This window comes from Centruroides vittatus, unplaced genomic scaffold, assembly GCF_030686945.1.
Source record: "Centruroides vittatus isolate TY-2023 unplaced genomic scaffold, ASM3068694v2 contig_439, whole genome shotgun sequence".
In the NCBI taxonomy this organism is placed as follows: domain Eukaryota; kingdom Metazoa; phylum Arthropoda; class Arachnida; order Scorpiones; family Buthidae; genus Centruroides; species Centruroides vittatus.
The window spans coordinates 64,005-83,985 of record NW_027122239.1 but is presented as its reverse complement, the minus strand read 5'-3'; the positions used below and the strand labels follow the sequence as shown (position 1 = coordinate 83,985).

Sequence of the window (19,981 nt, the reverse complement as noted above, 5' to 3'; positions counted from 1 at the left end):
AAACAGCTATTTATAATTTAAAATATATTAATACATTTTAAATTTTGTAGGCGAATTGCGCCAGAAAAATTGTTGACGTTTTACACTGTGCCTCTAGCCAAAGAAGCTTCAGAATTAATGGTCTCGTCCAAAGTAACCTTTATAAGTACGCGTGCCAAAATCTTCAAAAATAAAATATTCTCACGTGATAATCGTTTTGACAGGTTTTGATTGTTTAATATCTTTTAAGTATTGACAGAACCTTTGCAAATAATACACCATAAAAAAGCCAATAAAGTATATAAGGAGATGTGTTGAACACGATCTCGTGTTTAACATTTCTAGAATAATACAACACGGTTTCACAACAAATTAAATATAAGGAGATATTAAAGTTTTATTTTTTTTTTTTAGGTTGAACACTAGGTTATAACAATATAACTTACTAACGTCTAAACGTAAGGTTTTATTTCTTTACGATATCTTTTTGATGTTTTGAAACAAGAAAAAAATGCATAAATAAATATAAAATTTCAATCATTTAAAGCCTAGTTTTGTTTCTTAAACGTTAAATTTCATTTATTACTTAATAGAAATTAATACACGTTACTGTTTCTTAATTGTCCTTCGAGTGTTAAAATAATTTTTATTATTTACAGTTTTTTTTCTACACTAAAACTTAGTGCTTATCAGATTGTTTTAAAGATGTAAATGCTGCTGTTCTACATTTAAATTGTTTTATTTATTAGTTGAAAAATATCTTTGTAAATTCATAATAGTAAAAATGTTATTCGACAAAAAAAGTTGTGAATCAACGTTTGCAAAATCCTTCGGAACTTGAAAAATCTGCTATTTCTTAGGCCAGGAGTGGCCAACAGTTTTTGCCTTCGGGCCGAATTGGAAAGAAGTTTTTTCACGGGCCGAACAAAATATTAAAATTAAATCGTGTTAAATACAGATACGCTGACTCGGGCGGCAGGTCAGGTGTGTTCGAACAGAAGTTCCTGACGCATGCGCAATGTCATTTTACAATGCGAAGAAACGTACAAGCAAAAAAAAAAAAAAAAAAACAAGGTCGTCAGGCGGCGCTGTGCTTCACATGTCAGCATAAACAGTGACGTGACGGAATGGCAGATGAGTTTCAGTGAGTGTGGGGTCTTTCGTTCTTCAAATAGTGTAAATTTATAAGAGACGAATACAAAAGTTGTAAATCTCTACAATGGAGCTTTTTCTAAAAATGAAGAAGTATCGCAAATCATCTATTCGACCAATTATTGGAAGTTAAGTAGATAATATTGAAAAATTAATCGCGGGCCGTATGTTGGCCACCCCTGTCTTAGGCCATTCTTTCTATACACTGAAAAGTACGTTGGTTTTCTTATGCAGGGATCATGAAGTGTCCTTTCGTGAAATTTTGAAATATTCTCTTATAATAATTAACTCTAATGTAATTTCCAATACATTTATATGGAGTAAGTTTTAAGACTGCCATATATTTACACTGTACAGTAAAATCTGTTTAAATCAAAATAGCACGGTTTCCATTGTTGACAGGTTACAGTTTTATTGGGCTGCAATTTCAAAAACTTGTAGACCTATAAATTTTCACTGTCAACTGTCTGTTCGCTGTCCGTCTGTTGTTTCTTACTCTCGAGCATGGAGTTAGATAGATAAAAGATGAGACCAGGTGTGGAAAGCACAGGAGCAGGAGGCCTCGATTAATTACATACAATCTTCTTATGCAAAGAGCTACTTAACTTGATTTTAATTCAAAAATTATCCTTGAAAGGAGTTGGATGATAGGCACGACTCAAATGCTAACGAAAAAGTATAATGTACAGGGGCAAGACACGGCTAATTTGAGTGGAAAGCATATATTTTGAATGAAATAAATTTAAAATATAATTAAAAATTGCAGCCAGGCATGATGATGATGTCACAATAAATAGTTATTGGTTTATTTATTTATTTTCTGTTTTACTAGAACTCGATTTTATTGTATTTCTGTGCAGGCACATAATATGGTCTATTCAATTAATTGTTTAATCTCATTAAAAAGAAAACTATTTATATCGTTTTATATATTAAAAATTGTAACGAATTTTTCAAAACTAGATTAATTTTAATAAAATATTTAGTTTAACAAAATATACATAATAAATCATTAATTGTTTTATTACATGTACCAATAAATTTTGCTTTAATTTTCAAATTATCAAGTCATAACTTGAACAATTAACAGGATTTTGAAAATTTATAATTTATAAAGATTTAACATTACTGAGAAAAAATGAATCCTCTCGAATCACTAAATAAAAATAAAACGTGTTGAATTATTTTAAAAATTTGGCGTTTGTAACTGAAAATATTTTGACTTACATTTATACAAAGATTAATACTATTTTAAGTACATTTTATCTGGAAATTGTACATATTCATTTTCCTCTCCTTTAATAACAGTCATAACTGCTCCTGTATTTCCTTCTTCTACGAGCTGAATAATTGCTTCAGCCACTTCACTTGATCTGAAAATTAATCACATTATTATTAATTTGACACGACTCAAAATTGATTAAAAATCCTTCAAGAATTTCAAGTTTTTATTCAGAATTATATTAGTTCATTTCACTTTAAGAAGAATATTTTTGCGCGATTCATAAACTTTGATCACTTTTTGATATTATTATTATAACCTTAGTTCATTTTATACGCTTCGTCTTCTGTATCAACATTACAGATGTCAATAATTATTAATTTACAATTTGAAATTCGTACCAACGCATCTTACATTTGTAATTTCTAAGATTTTCATGAAATGAATTCATTTAATAAAAACTTCTTGTTGATTTGCCTATCTGTTTCGAAACGCCATACAAAACACTAAATCTTTCTTCTACTTGTACACACAAATTTCATATACCCTGTTGCTATTTTAGTGGTTAGTAAATTTAAACTGTGTTCTTCGATACTGTAGGTTGTGTTTTAAATTTCTGAATTACAAATTATAACTCTTTGAACTGTTTATTTTTTCTTTTAGATATTTTTAAACGTTTCTTGGATGTCTCGAGAAAAATATTTTCAATTACATAAATATTTTTGGTTAATGTTTCATATGGTTCTAAAATGGCGGTTCGTCTCTGATTCAAGGAAACAGAAGAAAGAAAACAGTGGGAACGCACGTTTTAACCTAATCTAACCTAACTTATTCTAATAAATTACCATAATTATTACCAATCAAATTATTAGAATAGGTTAAATTAGGTTAGAACGTGCGTCCTCATCGTTTTCGTTCTTTTGTTTCCTTGAATCAAAGACGAGCCGCCATTTTGAAACCATAGGTAACATTAACCATATTTTCTAAATATATTTAAAATATTTTATAAAAAATGCATAAGAAACAACAAACTTTTTGCAAATAAACATCAATTTTAATAACAGAAATACCTGTCTTTTCTATTAAAATATTTCACTTTGAATTTCCCAATTTATTGAAATTATTAAGTAAACACATTCATAATTTTTTCTTATCAACCTTAATTTCTAAATTTATATAAATTATTTCTAGTTTAATGTTTTACATCGTATTGAGTAATTAAATTGCTCATATGAACTGTAATATAATTAGCAACGTATGGTCAATTCATACAGCCACTACACCTGTTTACGTGTTTTTAGTACAGTAGAGCGTCGATAAGTGGAACGTCGGTAAGTGGAATGGCCGGAAACTGGAACAATTTTCAGTCGGAGTGTGTCGTGCTGAATCGAATGTTTTTGATACTAAATTTACTTCTAAAGTATAATTTTCATGTTTTTTATATTCTTTAATATATTTATTTTGTTTGTACAAAATGCAGAAATAATTTTTAACGATACGATAGCCTCGATGATTATTATAGAAATTTTCGTTTGGCTTAAAATCGACGAAAATTCAACACGAAGCGACACGCAACGGAGAAAAATTCACCAGGAAGCGATACGCAACGGAGAAAAATTTGAACATCGGACAGGTTAATGTATTTTTTCGTACAAAGTCGGAAACTGGAACAAATCATTAACTGGAAGGACCCCAGTCCCCAATTGGTTCCACTTATCGACGCTCTACTGTACTATTCAAAGGCTATGGATGACGAGTAACAAGCAGCAAGTGAGCAAACCAATGATGTAGTCAGTTTCATTAGTTTGTTTATTAAGCTGATTGCTACATAGACTCTTCTTATATTTGCATAAATTGAGTGTTTTTATAAAACACATTCTGTATAAGTTACATTAAGGCAAACCTGTTTTTATGCGGGGGATAGGGACCGCATAAAAGAAAATGCATAAAAAAAAATCGCGCGAAACTTCACGAGTGGCTATAAAAAATAGTTTTCGCAACACAATTAAAATAATATTTTTTTATGCGGTGAATAGGGACCGCATAAAAAAAGTCTCACGTAGAAAATAACTCGAAACCGTACGAAATACTAGGAATTGCTTTTTTAACTCCTTGGGCCTTTTTCTGCAACACCTAATGGGGTAAAAAATTTTCTAAGAATTTTAATTTTTATATTAATTAATTATTTCCACTTAAATACGAATCTAACATTAAAAAGTTAAAAATAATCGTTAAATAATGATTTTATTTGATTAATATAGCTGCAGGAAGTGTTATTTCATTTAACAAGGCGTGAAATTTCACACCTGCAGTCTAAAGCTGGAGGGGAGCTAACTTACCGCATCTGTTCAAATATAACATAATATTTATGGTTTTTATGCTATCAAAATAAGAGGGGACCGAAATAAACGTATGAGAAAAAAATTTTACTGAATAAAAAATGAAAAAACCTGCTGATGTCATAGAAAACGACCAATAGAGTTTTTAAAAAATTTACAGGAGTCAATTATGTTCCAATTTGGTTGAAATTTTCATATACCGCACAAAAAAAATCGCACAAATAAAAATCGAACAGAAAAAGACCGCACAAAAACAGGTTTGACTGTATTTATATAGCAGATTTTAATGGAATTTACTTAATTTACAATGGCTAAAATGGATAATATACAAATAAACGAATTAAAAGATTCTCTTTAAAAGGGTTCTATTTTGCAAATTTATAATTAATTATAATTAATATTTCACTTCAAGTAATACTTACTCCATTGGTGGATTTCTTTCTAATATTCTTATAAACTCTTTATTGATATTCGTGGCTTTAGCATCATTTTGAAACATTTTAGTGTTTACAGGCGCTGGGCATACACAGGTGAACTTAATTCCACTTTTTTGATAATGGAGCTGTTGACGTAAAAAATATAAATACAGTAGAGCATCGATTATCCGACTCCCGATTAACCGACTTATCGGTTAACCGATCGCGTTCTAATCGGCAAATTCAAATGTCCGCTAGTGATGTGGCGCTACAATATTTGGTTATGTCTTGGTTACTTTATTATTATTTTTGTTAAATTTTTGCATGTTTTAGCTTGCAGCACTGGCTCGACCATGAAAGGGAGGCTAGTATTTAAACCAGGCCTAATACACTATACTAATAATCAAGGGCGTCGCCAGGAGGAGGGGCAGAGGGGCAGTTGCCCTCCCCTAGAAATTCAAAAAAGTTATTTAAATGCTAAGTTTTAATTAAAATAATTTTCTTAGGCTTCTTGTAAGTTAAAGAAAATGTTTTATTTGAGATATTTCTTTTCCGGTACATAGTAAATGATTAAAACTTTATAAATCGTTTCTATTTTACCTACATACAATTCATATCCTCTATCAATTTACATCATCTTGCCCCCCCTTACCCATTGGCTGGCGTCGTCCTTGCTAATAATGTATTTTTTCATACTTTTCGGTTATCCGACTTTTCAGTTATACGAGCAACCCCAGTCCCCAATTAAGTCGGATAATCGATGCTCTACTGTATATAATTTTATAATCAGAAATATTGTAATAATAACCGATTAGATTTTCTATTAACGACGATTCATTCGTTAATTTATTATTTATTACAATAATTTAAGAGATAGAAGAGCTTAAAGAGCAGTCATAATTAAATGCATAACACAATAAAAATTATAACAGAGTTCATTTTCGAAAATTTAACATGGCGAAACATCGATAATTGCAATTATTTTGTACAAAGTTATCTAGATATGTACTTAAACTCGCGCATTTACCATCATTTTACTTACTCCATAACATCTTGTAAGAATGATTACACCAGCTTTGGTTGCTGAATAGACAGGTTTTGGTGGCAAAGGTTGAAGACCTAATATATAAATTTTTAAAAAATGAGTGTCTGAATTTAATTAAGTGCACGGAACAAAGTTGCAGAATCTTTAAATACCTCCTACAGAAGAAACATTAACAACAGCTCCACCATCTCCTCCATTATCCTTCCCCATATACTTTAATGCAATATTGCAGCCATATATCACACCGTTCTGTAAAATTTTGATTGTGAAACTTATAATGAATGAATAAAATGAACTTTTAAAGAATGGAAACTGCACAAACTTACCAAATTAACATCCACAATTTTATTACCTTGAGAAACTCCCGCATTATTTATTAAAATATTTAAATTGCCGAATGACTGTTTGGCTTTCAAGTAAGCTTCTGCAATAGAATTAATCTAATGAGAATCAACGAAAGGTGTTTCATAAAATTAGTAATTTTATAAAATTGTTATCGTCGTAACATCAAATTATTCGTGTATTATTTGCTACAGTACACTAATCTAGAATGTAACATGAAGTTTCTTCAAGACAGATTTTTAAAAAAGGACTTGATGAATTGATACTTGATGGATTTTAACAGATATACCGTATATGCCTTTTGAATAAACTTACAATATGTCTTATTGTATGGCTCTCTTTTTCAGATAATATATTCACTATTTTCGTGCATTTTAAATAATAGTTTTAAAACTTCTCCTTACAAAGAACAACTAATAAACCCACGCTAATTGTCTATTTTCACGAAGACACTTTAAGCAAAGTAACGATTCCACCAGAGCCTGTATGCGTAACACAACCGAACACTGGAAGTTCGTCACAGGTTCGCGCCTGACCTATGAACTGGCTTTGGGAGTTTTCCAAATTTTCTTCACGTGTTTAATACGTAACTGAAAGGACAGTTTTCCATAAATGATTTAGCAGAAGGCACTCCTTTTTGGTAGAACGTCTACATGTTGCATTGCTATATGCCATCGGTCCAAATTAATAAAATTTAAACCAGACACGAATTAATGCCAGTTTCCCACAAAAGATGTCCGCAGATCGATGACGTGTTGCGTTGTTGTAACCAAATAAGAGCAGAGAGCATAAATTATCATACACATGTTTATTTAATTGTAAGAAAATGGTAATTAAGACAACAGATAAACACAAAACAAGTTTAATCATGAAACCAATCTGTTTGTTAATTGTAATCAAATCGCATATCGAGATCTTTAAATCGAAGTTACATTGTATTTTATTATTTATTCATAAGTTTTTTGAGAAATAAATGCATTACAATAACTCCTTTGAAAGTCGAAAAGGTTCAATATTTCAAAAATCGTTACAAATTATACTAATTTTCATGCGGAATTAATACACGTCTTAGACAGTAAGTCCTGTTTAAGACGGAATCCTGCTTAAACAGGAATAATTCTTAGGAACGTAACGAATTTCTGTGTTGAAAAACTTGCTCAAAACGGACCTGCCAACCTGGAAAAACTCATTCTTACTAGTCCGATTTATACAGGTTTTACTATACTTAAGAAAAGCGCAAAACCCTTGTTGAAGTATAAATCTACGATGATTATTTTAAACCACGATTTTTAATTTAAAATGACTGCATTAAATGTACATTTGTTTACATATTTATTCCTGCATTAAGTTGTTTTCGTAATTATACTGAAGTATACGTTTCTTTAAAATATATTCTTTGCATCTGTGCGGTTATAATTAAGAATGCTTTTTGAAAATTGGTTTTATTACGAATATATTTTATAATATAAACGATATATTCATAAATTAATTGGATATAAGCGCTTAAATTTCTAAAATACAATAAGTACCTTCAAATTCTTCTGAAGAGGACACATCACATTTGACAAAAATGCAGTTTGATTCTCCATAACTGTTTTGCAATTCCTCCACTGTGCGTTGACCTTTTTCAGAATTCACATCCGCGCAGCAAACCTAAATATTTAGACAATTTTATCAAATATTTTCATAAAACAATTGATTTGTTTGAATATATTCTTGAAACATTTGGTTTTTTTCTATTATTTATATTTTATCTGTTTTTATTAATGATTTGTTTCTTTGGGGGACATCTTTACATAGTAGCAGAAATAATTTGCTCTATTTCGATTGTAAGCAAATATCTTTATAAAATAAAGCAACATTTTGTAAATATATTCCTCAATTGATTATTCAAATTGTTTCTTTTTTTTCTTTTATCGGAACTTCCATCCACGCAATTAACCTTTATATTTAAGTAATTTCATCTTTTTAAAAATTTAATTATCCAACTTTATCTTTAAGTATACAATGCAAGAAATTTGAATTTTACAGCTATAAATTTTTATTTATTTAATAATTTTTTAGTGAATTTGATAAAGAGCAATTTATATTCTTAGAAAAATATTTACAATTTGTTTCATATAATTTCTATAAATATTTATATTTTATACATATTAAATGTAATAAAAATTATCAGTGCAGTGGTGTATTTATCTCTTAATATAACATAACGATTTTTATGCAAACTTTTCGAATTTCAATCGTTATAGTTACATATTTATTATCTTTGCCACATTACAGGAATCTTACACGATCTTTGCCACATTACAGGAAACTTAATGAGTCTATACGTTTTAAAATATTTTAAAAATCTTACCTTACATCCCCTGCTTAACAGTGCTTCACAAACAGCTCTTCCTATTCCCTGTGCACCACCTGTTACTAATGCTCTTCCAATTTTTACGTTCATCTTCTTTTAACTCTTGTATAAACCGTTGCAAAGTCTAAAGAAACGTTGCCATCTCGTAGATACCGTATAAAAATCAAACTTTTATCTATCGATTGGTAAGAACTCGAACGATAAAAACGATCTATTTTATGATAAAATTGCTGTCAAACAATAAATTAGTTTAATAACCGGTCGAATATATAGATATTGATTTATTTAAATGCCTCCATTTATTACCAACGATTTATTTCTAATTTTCTGTCTGGGAATAATAATTTTTATGTCATATTATCTACAAATGTTATTGTTTATTTTTACAGTAGTTGGTTATGTGTATAAAAATTTCATCTGAATTTTTCGATAAAGATATTAAAAAGTATTTAAAATCTTTATCGAATAATAGAAACTTCGAATTCATAAACATAAAAATAATTAGAAAAAAATTCAGCATGGAGTTGATTAACTTTCCCGGACACATTTAGTGGAGCCATCTGTAATCATATTTTATTAAAAACTATTTATACTTTTAACTGTTACTGGATAGGTGACATCGAGAAACTTAAGACGATGTTTATCGATGTAATTAATCCGGCGAGCAGTTTAAGAAGTAACTTGTCACATATGAAAGATTATAAGTAAGTTATTGTTGAAAAAAGAAAAAATATGACGAAAAGTACAGATAAAAAAGAACAGTGTAATAAAGAAATTAAATTAAACTAAAGTAAAGTAAATAAATAAAGTAATCTAAACTATAAAATAAATAAAAAAATAATAAAATAAAATAAATTGGCATTTAAGCATGTCTTGGATAAATTGGAGCTCGCATTCGAATTCGTCTTAAGCGTTTAAATTATGTACTAGTTTATTAGTTTGGTTTCCGTTCTTTGAGATTTGCCGAAAAAAGCGGCTGCCCCAATTAACCGGTGGCCCAATCAAACAGAATCGATTGTATTTTAGTACAAAAATGAAATCAAAAAGTCCACACTTTAAAAAAAAATGACATAGTTCGCATTGTTCCAGAAGCTTTCCATTATTATAGAACTAGGCAATTGAAGAACTAGGTATCATCTAGTGGGAATTAAAAACGTAATCTAGTTCTTTTTTTTAGAACTCGGATAACTTTTCCGTAGTTCGACGGAAATTCAAGCAACTGTCTGTCTTTATGTTGCAAAACAAAGCACCCAAAAATGTCAAAATACATTTTTGTTATTAAGCGTCAAAGAAGTGACACTTTTATTTTTTTAATATATCTTTTCTCAGAATTAATTAGGATTTACAAAATATCATTTGTGCACATGGGAGAGTGTTCTTGAGTATTTATGTCCCAAAATCGTCAAAATCTAGCGTAGGAAATTTTTAAAAATTTTTAACAAAAATATGTAAACATTACACCCTGGGCTTCCTTGGGTAGTAAAGTGGCAAAAAATTTAATTTTGAGGATAGGAATTGGTTTTATAAAAACTTGTAAATGCTAATATCAAGCAAAATCGTCATTATGTTTGACCTCATTCGAGATACAATACACGATCCTCTTTATATTTCCACCCGATGATCTATAACTACCCAAAATTTACTCAAAAATAAACTATTTAAAACGATGGAGTCAGATTTAAAATTCCAAAATTTAATAGCGTCAATCTGCCTAATACACAAATTTTACTGCGAAATTTCAGAAATTTTCGACAAAAAGCGCAGAAGTTATTAAACTGAAAATAGTTTGAACGAAACTAAGTATGAACGTTTTATTTACATTTCTATAGAATTCTATTCAGTAGCCAGTCGACCTCTGATTGGCTCTTCAGAAGCTAAAATGGATAAATAAATGTAAAACATTAAATCATTTGAGCTTAATTTTTCTTTTAAATAATAAATGAAATTTAATATTTAAATAAAATGTACTACACTATGCGCCTTAATCTGCTTTCATATGTTAAAATAACTTTTTATATTTGAGTATGTAATTATAAAATTTAATTATTTTACAGATGTAACAGTTGTTATTATAGGAGTATTACATTTACTACTAGTTCGTCGCGGGTTCGCTTTACCCTCATGGAGTTTTCAGGGTTTTTTCGCGTGTCTAATGCCTAAATAGGGGCCAGTTTTCCTAAAAAATCTTCCTGGGAGGAGCCACGGCTTGGTAGATCGCCTATGTGTTTTATGTTTTTTTATGTTGCCTTCTCTCATACAACCCTACATTACATTTAACTTATTAATACACTCTATCAAGCAAATTACGCAGTAACCCATCATTGATGTTAACACAAAGAAACTTTTGTTTCTTATGGAACGGAAAGTATTTTTTCATAAAATTCTGAGATATTCTTATAATAAATAACTCTTTTTTTAATATAATATAGTAAAATTTGTTTTAAATGCGTTATATATATATTTATATCCTGTATAGAGGGCTCACCAAATGGATTATTTAATTGTTTCATTCTTATTATAAAGCCACTGTTTATATTGATTTACTAGCTGTTACTCGCGACTTCGCCCGCGCGAATTTTTCAAGGAAATACCATTTAAATTCAGTATAACAACTATGATAAATGTTAAATAACACCTACCGCTGAGAATGAAGAGAATTGCAGAAAATCAAACGAACTGTTTTCAATTTGATCAATTTTCTCGAATGTTTACAATCGTTCTATAATCAAACCAATATGTAATAACAAATTCGAATTTAAAACGGTTCGGACATTTGGTTAAAAAATCGAAATTTATAAAAATATTTATAATAATGTCTAAAATGTTATCAATTTATTACCCATAAGTACTCAATGAAGACTAAACGTAGTTGAAAACAAAAAATCTCATCTAAAAGTACAGTAGAAGCCGTTCTTGAGGTAAAGCCTTAACACTCTCCTGAATTTCGAAAAATCCCTGTTTAGTGTGCGTTTTCATGACGTTCCCTAACGGCCTATCAATTTTCATCTCTTCTTTAGTTTTAGCGGTTTGCTCTGGGCGAAGATGAATAAATCACTCTGTCATTCAGTCAGTCAAGACGAGTAATTTTATATATTTAGATTTATTGAAAAAGTTATGAAGTTTGGAAAAGATTGATTTTTGTGATTTTATATAAAATACGCATTAAAACTTGTAAATATTTCTTTATTATTCTTGACATATTTTATCTCAATTTTCAAATTGTCATTGTCAAATCGTAAGTTTATTAAAAAGTACTTTAATAGAGCATTTTAAGATTTATTTATTGCCTTAAAATTTACAGATTTAAGGCCATTAAAAATTAATGAATCCAAATCATTTAATCAAATTATTAGTACATTTTTACTAATAACGATTAAAATTTCTGCAAAATTAATACTATTTTATGTACATTTTATCTGTAAATTTCACGTATTCATTTTTTTCTCCTTTAATAACAGTCATAACTGCTCCTGGTTTTCCTTCTTCGATGAGCTGAATGATTGCTTCTCCCACTTCACTTGGTCTGAAAATTAATTATATCATTATTAATTAGAATAAGGACTTAAAATTTTCTGGGTATTTGTGAATCTCAGACAATTCTACTCTTAACTTAATAATAAAACTGTCATTGACAATTTTGGAAGTTTTCTTATTCGAGAAGCTTGCAGCTTCTTAAATGAAACCTTTACTTATCCATAATTTTTATGTAGAATGCACAATGTAAGTGATGGAGTGTCAAGTGTTGAAGAAATTAATTGAATTGAAATAACGTGACTTCCAGTGCAAACTGAAAATTCCTGAATAGTTAATGGGGGCCTCCTGCCCCTACGGTTTACACATCTCTCGGAGTTAATCTATCTAACTACGTTCACAAGAGTAAGGAAAGAAAAAACGGACGGAAAGTCGAACAGATGACAATGAGAAGTTATAGATCTATAATTTTTTTTAAATTGCAGCTCAATGATTTTACTTGATATATTTATTATTAATTGTATTATTTTTTTAAATATCACGATTAATACTTACTCTATTGCAGGATTTTTTTTGAAAAATTCTCTCATCTCCTCCCCTTCTGATTTTATTTCATTTTGCACCATTTCGGTGTTTATAGTACTAGGGCATACACAGGTGAATTTAACTCCACTTTTTTCGTAATTTAACTATTGATGTAAGATATAAATATATAATTTTCTTATACCTTAGAACAATTTTTATTATACAGTAGAGCGTCGATAAGTGGAACGTCGGTAAGTGGAATGACCGGAAAGTGGAACGATTTTCAGTCGGACTGTGTCGTGCTGAATCGAACGTTTTTGATACTAAATTTACTTCTAAAGTATAATTTTCATGTTTTTTTATATTCTTTAATATATTTATTTTGTTTGTACAAAATGCAGAAATAATTTTTAACGATACGATAGCCTCGATGATTATTATAAAAATTTTCGTTAGGCTTAAAATCGACGAAAATTCAACAGGAAGCAATACGCAACGGAGAAAAATTTGAACGTCGGACAGGTTAATGTATTTTTTCGTACTAAGTCGGAAACTGGAACAAATCATTAACTGGAAGGACTCCAGTCCCCAATTAGTTCCAGTTACCGACGCTCTACTGTATTATCAAATAGTAAGTCATTTGAAAATAATACAGTTTATTGAAAGTAATTGTTGCTGTTACCGACCGAAACTGAAGCCAAATTTTATACAATATAACATATGAAATGATGACAAATATCCCAACATTCGAAAGAATATTATAAAGTAAAATTAAATGTAAACGTTACAGTCAAAACCCGTTTTTAGATAGAACGCGTTTTAACTAGTTGAAACTAGTTTATACTGGATGTCTTTGTTAAAACCCGTTTTGTCTAGATACAACTGGTTTTAACTCAAATTTATTTTGGACTAGTAGTAAATTCTAGTTTTAACTAGACAAAACGGGTTTTAACAAAGACATTTAGTATCAACTAGTTAAAACGCATCCTAACTAAAAAATGGTCTTGACTGCAACGTATAGAGTGATTCGAGGTAAGATGGAAAAGGGAGGAAGTTGCTTACTTTTTGATATTTTCAAACGGTGACGTCAGATATTGTCATGTGTGTATAATAAATCGTTGGGCCAACATTGAGTGCGAAAACCTGTAGTTGGCTACCGTTACCTCATTTTCTACATATGAGAAGAATAAAAGCAAGATAAGAACGAAGTTTTTGTTGTGAAATGTTTCTGGAATCATTTTAAAACTAAAAGTTACAATAGAATTTATTAAATATTGCGTAAAACAATTAACGTGTGATGTAGTTAAGGTTCTAAAGTTTCCATTGCGAGTTACCTCCGATCCCGATCGGACATGCTAGAACACGTGACTCCGCTAGGCATCTTACCCCGACAAATGGAAAAGATGCCATATTTTCCATGGGGTAATATGCTTATTTTTTGTTAATGGAATTCCAATATGCATATTTGTAATAAATTTTTGTTTTTTCGTTTTATTGCAGGTTATGCGTAGAAATTATATAAGGACTTCTCAAAAAGGTTTTTGGACTGAAAAAAGCTTTCAGCTAGCTATAGAGCACGTTAGAACGGACGGAAATTTAACAATATTTAAACTGTGCTGTTATACTTACTATGAAGTACTTTGTACTACAAATGTGATAAATTAAATTTGATTAAGATATTCGAAAATTAATTTTATGCAATTATATTTGTTATCTTACCCTAATGGCATTTGGCATCTCACCCGGATACTTAGAGTGAGATGACTAAAATACCAGACAGTAAACAAGTCGTCATTGCAAACACAATATACAATTATTTTTCATATACTCCAAAGTTTTCTTTGAAAATCATGCTCAAGAATATGATATTTTCGTTAGAGGCCTCCAAAACCCAAATTATCGCTATAATTTCCTACGTAAGCAAAATGTTAGGCGTCTTCCCCGAATCACTATACATAACTTTATTTATTTTTTCACAAACATATTTATGTAGCTAAAACTAGTTTTTACTAGAAAAAACGGGTTTTAACAAAGACATCCAGTATAAACTAGTTTCAACTAGTTAAAACGCGTTCTAACTAAAAACGGGTTTTAACTGTAACATAAACATTAATAAATAATCAATAAATACAAAGACCAGGACAATAACAAAATATAAAAATATTTGCAAATTATAAGAAAAGAATTGTCTTCACAATCTGTTCTTTACAGTGTATCTGACACACAGTGACAGTGTATCCGCATGTAGTCACAGCACTTTCCATTTTTTTTGTCTTTCCTTTTTGTTAAGGAAAGACTAAATAAATGGAAAGTGTTCAGTCCAAAAGAAGGACTGAATTTCTTCAGTCCTCCTTTCGTCTCCACTGTGGGCACTAAAGGGGCCATTTTAATCACACTTGTCATTAGTTAGGCCAGATTTACAAGGCAAAATTTGGCTCTACAGTTCCTTTAATATGCATATTCCATAAGTTTTCTATCGAATTTTGTAAGTTTAGAAACAAAGTGTGATTATTTTATTTAAATTGCAGCAGTGGAATGTGGAATATATGAAAGATATGGTTCTATCGCCCTCCATCTCCAGGTTGCAAAACCTGAATTTGCTGCAGTTTGAACAATGGTATGCCACTGACCTGCTTAGAAGTCACAGGGATTCCGATCCAATAATCGTGTCTAGAGGTATTAGCAGAACATATCGTTGACCAGATTCACAATTTTCTTCAAAAGAATATAGACCAATGATAAAGGAAGCTGTGAAAACGCAAACACCGTTACCTTTGGTAAGTATAATGGAGTTTGATGGTGAACGTGTGGATTTTCGTCAATCGAAATGTTTTGCGACTCCATTTTACCCAATTTGTTAGAAAACGTATGTAAACGTATAGCATTAAAGGAAGCGTTAAAAAACGTACGCACATTAATGGGACGGCAGCGTCAAATTTTGCTCTATCATTAAATTTAGAAGTAAAAGTTTTCCTTCAAAAATCGAAATTATATACACGTGATAATATGTATGTGAAATTCGGTTAAGATTATCCCAATAAGTCTTTGTATAGAGAGTTACTAAAACTACATTTTAATTATGATTGTCCTTTTCTATTAAATTTTTATGGTATCGAGCATTAATTTATCTTTCGAGTTTATTAATTTTATAATTTACTTTACAGATTAAAATTTCAGAATGTAAGAAGCGTTTCATTTTGACATTTTTTTATTCTCGCGTTTTGTCGAAAAAGAATAATGCCTTTAGTGGTCGAGTGGAAAACTCAGCTGAACACAGGTAGTTCGCAGATTTCCTCTCGAACTGCAGGCTGGCTGCGTGGAGTTTCCCGGGTTTTCATCTAAAAAAACCCTAAATAGAAGCCAGTTTCCTGTAGGAAAATCTTGTAGGGGAATCTTCCCATAAGAACATTTTTCTTGGCATTATCGCCCGTATATTGCGATCCGATCATTTTAACCCCATCCAAAAAAAGAACATTCGTTACCAGTCTTAAAACTTTGATGCAGTAATACAGCATCAATTTAAATAGATCATACTATAAATATATCATTTTGTATTTTATAATTATCATAAATCTAAATTGAAATTTAAATAATTTTGATGTTGCCTCCAAAAATTAACAGTGCCCACCAGAGATCAAGTGGAATAAATCTGAATAATAGAATCCAATGGACTGGAGACATGGAGATTTCTGTGTTTTCTTCACATAAATAACACCTAAGTAGGGGCCAGTTATCCTTATAAAATGTTTCCAGGAAACATTCCTCTCAACACATCCTATACGTATTGCGCCATTTTTATTTTTGCCATAAAACCAAACAGCAACAAACTTTCGAATTATAAAAAAAAAAAAAAAAATGTGAAAACGTTGATAATTATGAGTATTTTGTTCTAAACTGTTTTAAATAGATAAGCATATTATCACATTATGACGACTTTACTTACTCCGAGACATCTTGTAAACATAATTACACCGGCTTTACTTGCTGAATAGATAGATAGTTTAAAGGGTTCGAGGCCTGATATAAGTAAAATATATACATGAATTAATTTACAGTACACGTTTATTGCTCAAAGTGAAAACACAGAATTTTTAAATACCTGCCACAGAACCGACATTAACAACAGCGCCCCCATTTCCTCCATTATTCTTCCCCATGTATTTTGATGCAATGTTGCAACCGTATATCACACCATTCTACAATAATTTTTAATTATAAAATTCATCTCGTAACTACTCAGAATGAAATTTTAAAGAATGAAAAGTGTTCAAACTTACCAAATTAATATCTACAGCCTTATTTTCTTGAGAAACTCCTGCATTATTTACTAAAATATTTAAATCCCCAATTGTCTGTTTGGCTTTCAAGTAAGCTTCTGTAATTGAATTAATTTAGTGAGAAATAACGGCTATGTCGTAAAATTGACAGTTTATAACAAGTTGTTTTTGTTATAATTTAAAATTATACGAGTACTATTTGTGTCAGCATACTAATCTTGAATAAAACATCAATTTTTTTTCAATCCGTGAGAAATATGATATATTTATGTGAGAATCGAACAAAACAGAAAAATATCTATCAACGAGCTGCGTAACTTTCTCGGCCGTTATAAGATTTTATTTTTAAATTAACATTTTTATTATTTATTATAAAAAAGGTTTTGTTATAACATGGAGACGTGCGAAAATCCCAGAAAGTAAAATTTGACACGATTCCAATACTATAAAAGCTAGGATACGTCGACTTTCTGACTTGAGAGAGTACTAACTAACGCTCTTGATCTTGATATCTTATGACAACTTTCCCTCGAGTCTTTGTCAACTCTGAGTGAAAACCACAGTTAAATATAACTCAATATTTATTTGAGGACAGAATTTCTGGAAAAATATTTATTAGAATTTATTAATATACTGTATTAAATATTTATTTCTTCGGATGTCTATTACCACAATCATCGATAAGATATATTTCGACAATTACACTGAGATGTAGAGTTTCGTTACGTTTCTTTAAATTTTATTTTTTCTATTGTTTATTCAAGATTAGTTTTCAAAATATATTATAAGAAAGATATTTTAAAATATAAACGATATATTCATAAATTAATTAGATTTGAGCGCTTAAATTTCTAAAATACAATAAATACCTTCAAATTCTTCTGAAGAGGACACGTCACATTTGACAAAAATACAGTTTGATTCTCCATAACTCTTTTGCAACTCCTCCACTGTGCGTTGACCTTTTTCAGAATTCACATCCGCGCAGCAAACCTAAATATTTAGACAATTTTATCAAATATTTTTATAAAACAATTGATTTATTTGAATATATTCTTGAAACATTTCGTTTTTTTTATTTTCTTACTTTCCCCGGCTCTGTTATATATAAGTTAGAAAGTATGGCGGTCGGACAGAAAATGACCGAACATGATTTTTTTACATTTTTAGACTCGGTGGATCTTGAAATGTCTACAAATGCAAAAAAATTTGGAGATTTTTCTATGTATATGGATTTGTGGCTGGGTTGGGAGCACGATTTTTTCACTTCATTTGAAGATCAATAACTTTGGTGATTAAATGTCGAAGGCATGAAGAGATAATCGGGGTCGAAAGTCATATTTCCAGTAGGGTCGGATTAAATGACGAGTTTATTTGTTATTGAGCCTATCAATTCTCCCTGTCTTCCGTCTGCTGTCTCTCTTAATCTTGAGAAAGGAGTTAGATAGATGAAATACGAGACCAGATATGAAAAGCGTAGGAGCAAGAAGTCCGGATGAATGTGTAGAAACTTTCGGTCTGGATCACGAGTCACGTTATTTTAAATCAAATAATTTGCCCTGTAGGGAGTTAGATGACGACATGACTGTTGCTAACAGGAAAAATATGATGCTCAGGAGCTTGCTAACAGGAAAAGTATTATGTACAGAAGGAACACACTATTCATATAAGGTGGAGAGTATATATTTTAAATTAAATAAATTACAAAAACACGATTAAAAATTGCATCCCGGCACTGTGACGATGTCACAATAAATAATTTCTCGTTATCATTTAGAATTTTTTTATAAAACTCATCCCTACCCTCAAAATAAAGAGTTTTGCCATTTCATAATATTTAAAAACATAAAAAGTTTATTAATAAAATATCGTAACAGTTGGCGCTACTAAATGACATCGGGAAAGCTAAGCAACTCCTTGCTGGAATTTTGTTTGTTCTTTATATTTATCTGTTTTTGCACAGGATTTGTATGTTTTTGGAGGGACATGTTTGAATAGTAGCAAGAATGATTTGTTGTATTTCGATAATAATTAAATAAGGTGAAGCATTATTCTATATTTAACATTTAAAGACATGGCTCCAATTCATGCAAAATTTTTTTCTTTCTTTTTTCATCGAAACTCCCCCATATAACAAACATGTATATTTAAATAACTTCATTCTGTTTAAAATTTCATTATCTAACTTTATCTTGAAATATGTTATATAACGAAAGAAATTTAAATTTTATACCCTAAAAACTTTCTAGAATTTTATTTAGTATGAAAATCATGACGACTGGCAAACTATAAGTAAATAAATAAGCCTATACGATTAAATCTTGAATATTTAAAACAGATAATTTTGAAAGCGATAATTTTACAGAAATTTCTAAAAATATTTGAAAAATCTTACCTTACATCCTCTGCTTAACAATGCTTCACAAACAGCTCTTCCTAGTCCCTGTGCACCGCCTGTTACTAATGCTCTTCCACTTTTCACGTTCATCTTCTTTGATCTTTTTCCTTACAAACCGTTCCAAAGTCAAGCGAAACTTCGGCATCTCATAAGTAGAAAGATAAAACTTTAGAACTAGATAAGAACTGGAACGACAAAAATTATCTCTGTTTATGATAAAATTGCTTTCAGACAATGAGTTATCGTTCAAGTTTAAGGGGCGTATAACTTCAAAAACGGCCAATTTTTTCTGAATCTGAAATGTATTGGCTTTGGATGTTGCCGATTTAAAAACTAACTTTCAGTTTTCATCGCCCTTTCTCTATTTTTTTTCTGCTTTGTGGCTACGTAGAAATTTACAGCTATCATCATTCTAAAGAACAGACAAATACATAAGATCGCTTGCTTAGATAATTT

At 30.1% G+C, this 19,981-nt stretch overlaps 1 protein-coding gene across 1 annotated transcript; it reads right to left on the bottom strand.

Annotated features, from left to right (window-relative positions):
- Positions 1-2,377: 2,377 nt before the first annotated feature.
- Positions 2,378-19,689, bottom strand: LOC136977069 (uncharacterized short-chain type dehydrogenase/reductase y4vI-like). The gene is made up of 15 exons (XM_067272508.1): positions 19,523-19,689; positions 17,997-18,120; positions 17,128-17,225; positions 16,950-17,046; positions 16,794-16,867; positions 12,881-13,014; positions 12,264-12,377; positions 9,161-9,185; positions 8,852-8,947; positions 8,025-8,148; positions 6,480-6,577; positions 6,306-6,402; positions 6,151-6,227; positions 5,115-5,254; positions 2,378-2,504 (listed from the first exon to the last, which is right to left on the bottom strand). The coding sequence occupies exons 1-15, from the start codon at positions 19,613-19,615 to the stop codon at positions 2,378-2,380; spliced, it is 1,518 nt and encodes a 505-aa protein (XP_067128609.1). The 5' UTR covers positions 19,616-19,689.
- Positions 19,690-19,981: the final 292 nt, after the last annotated feature.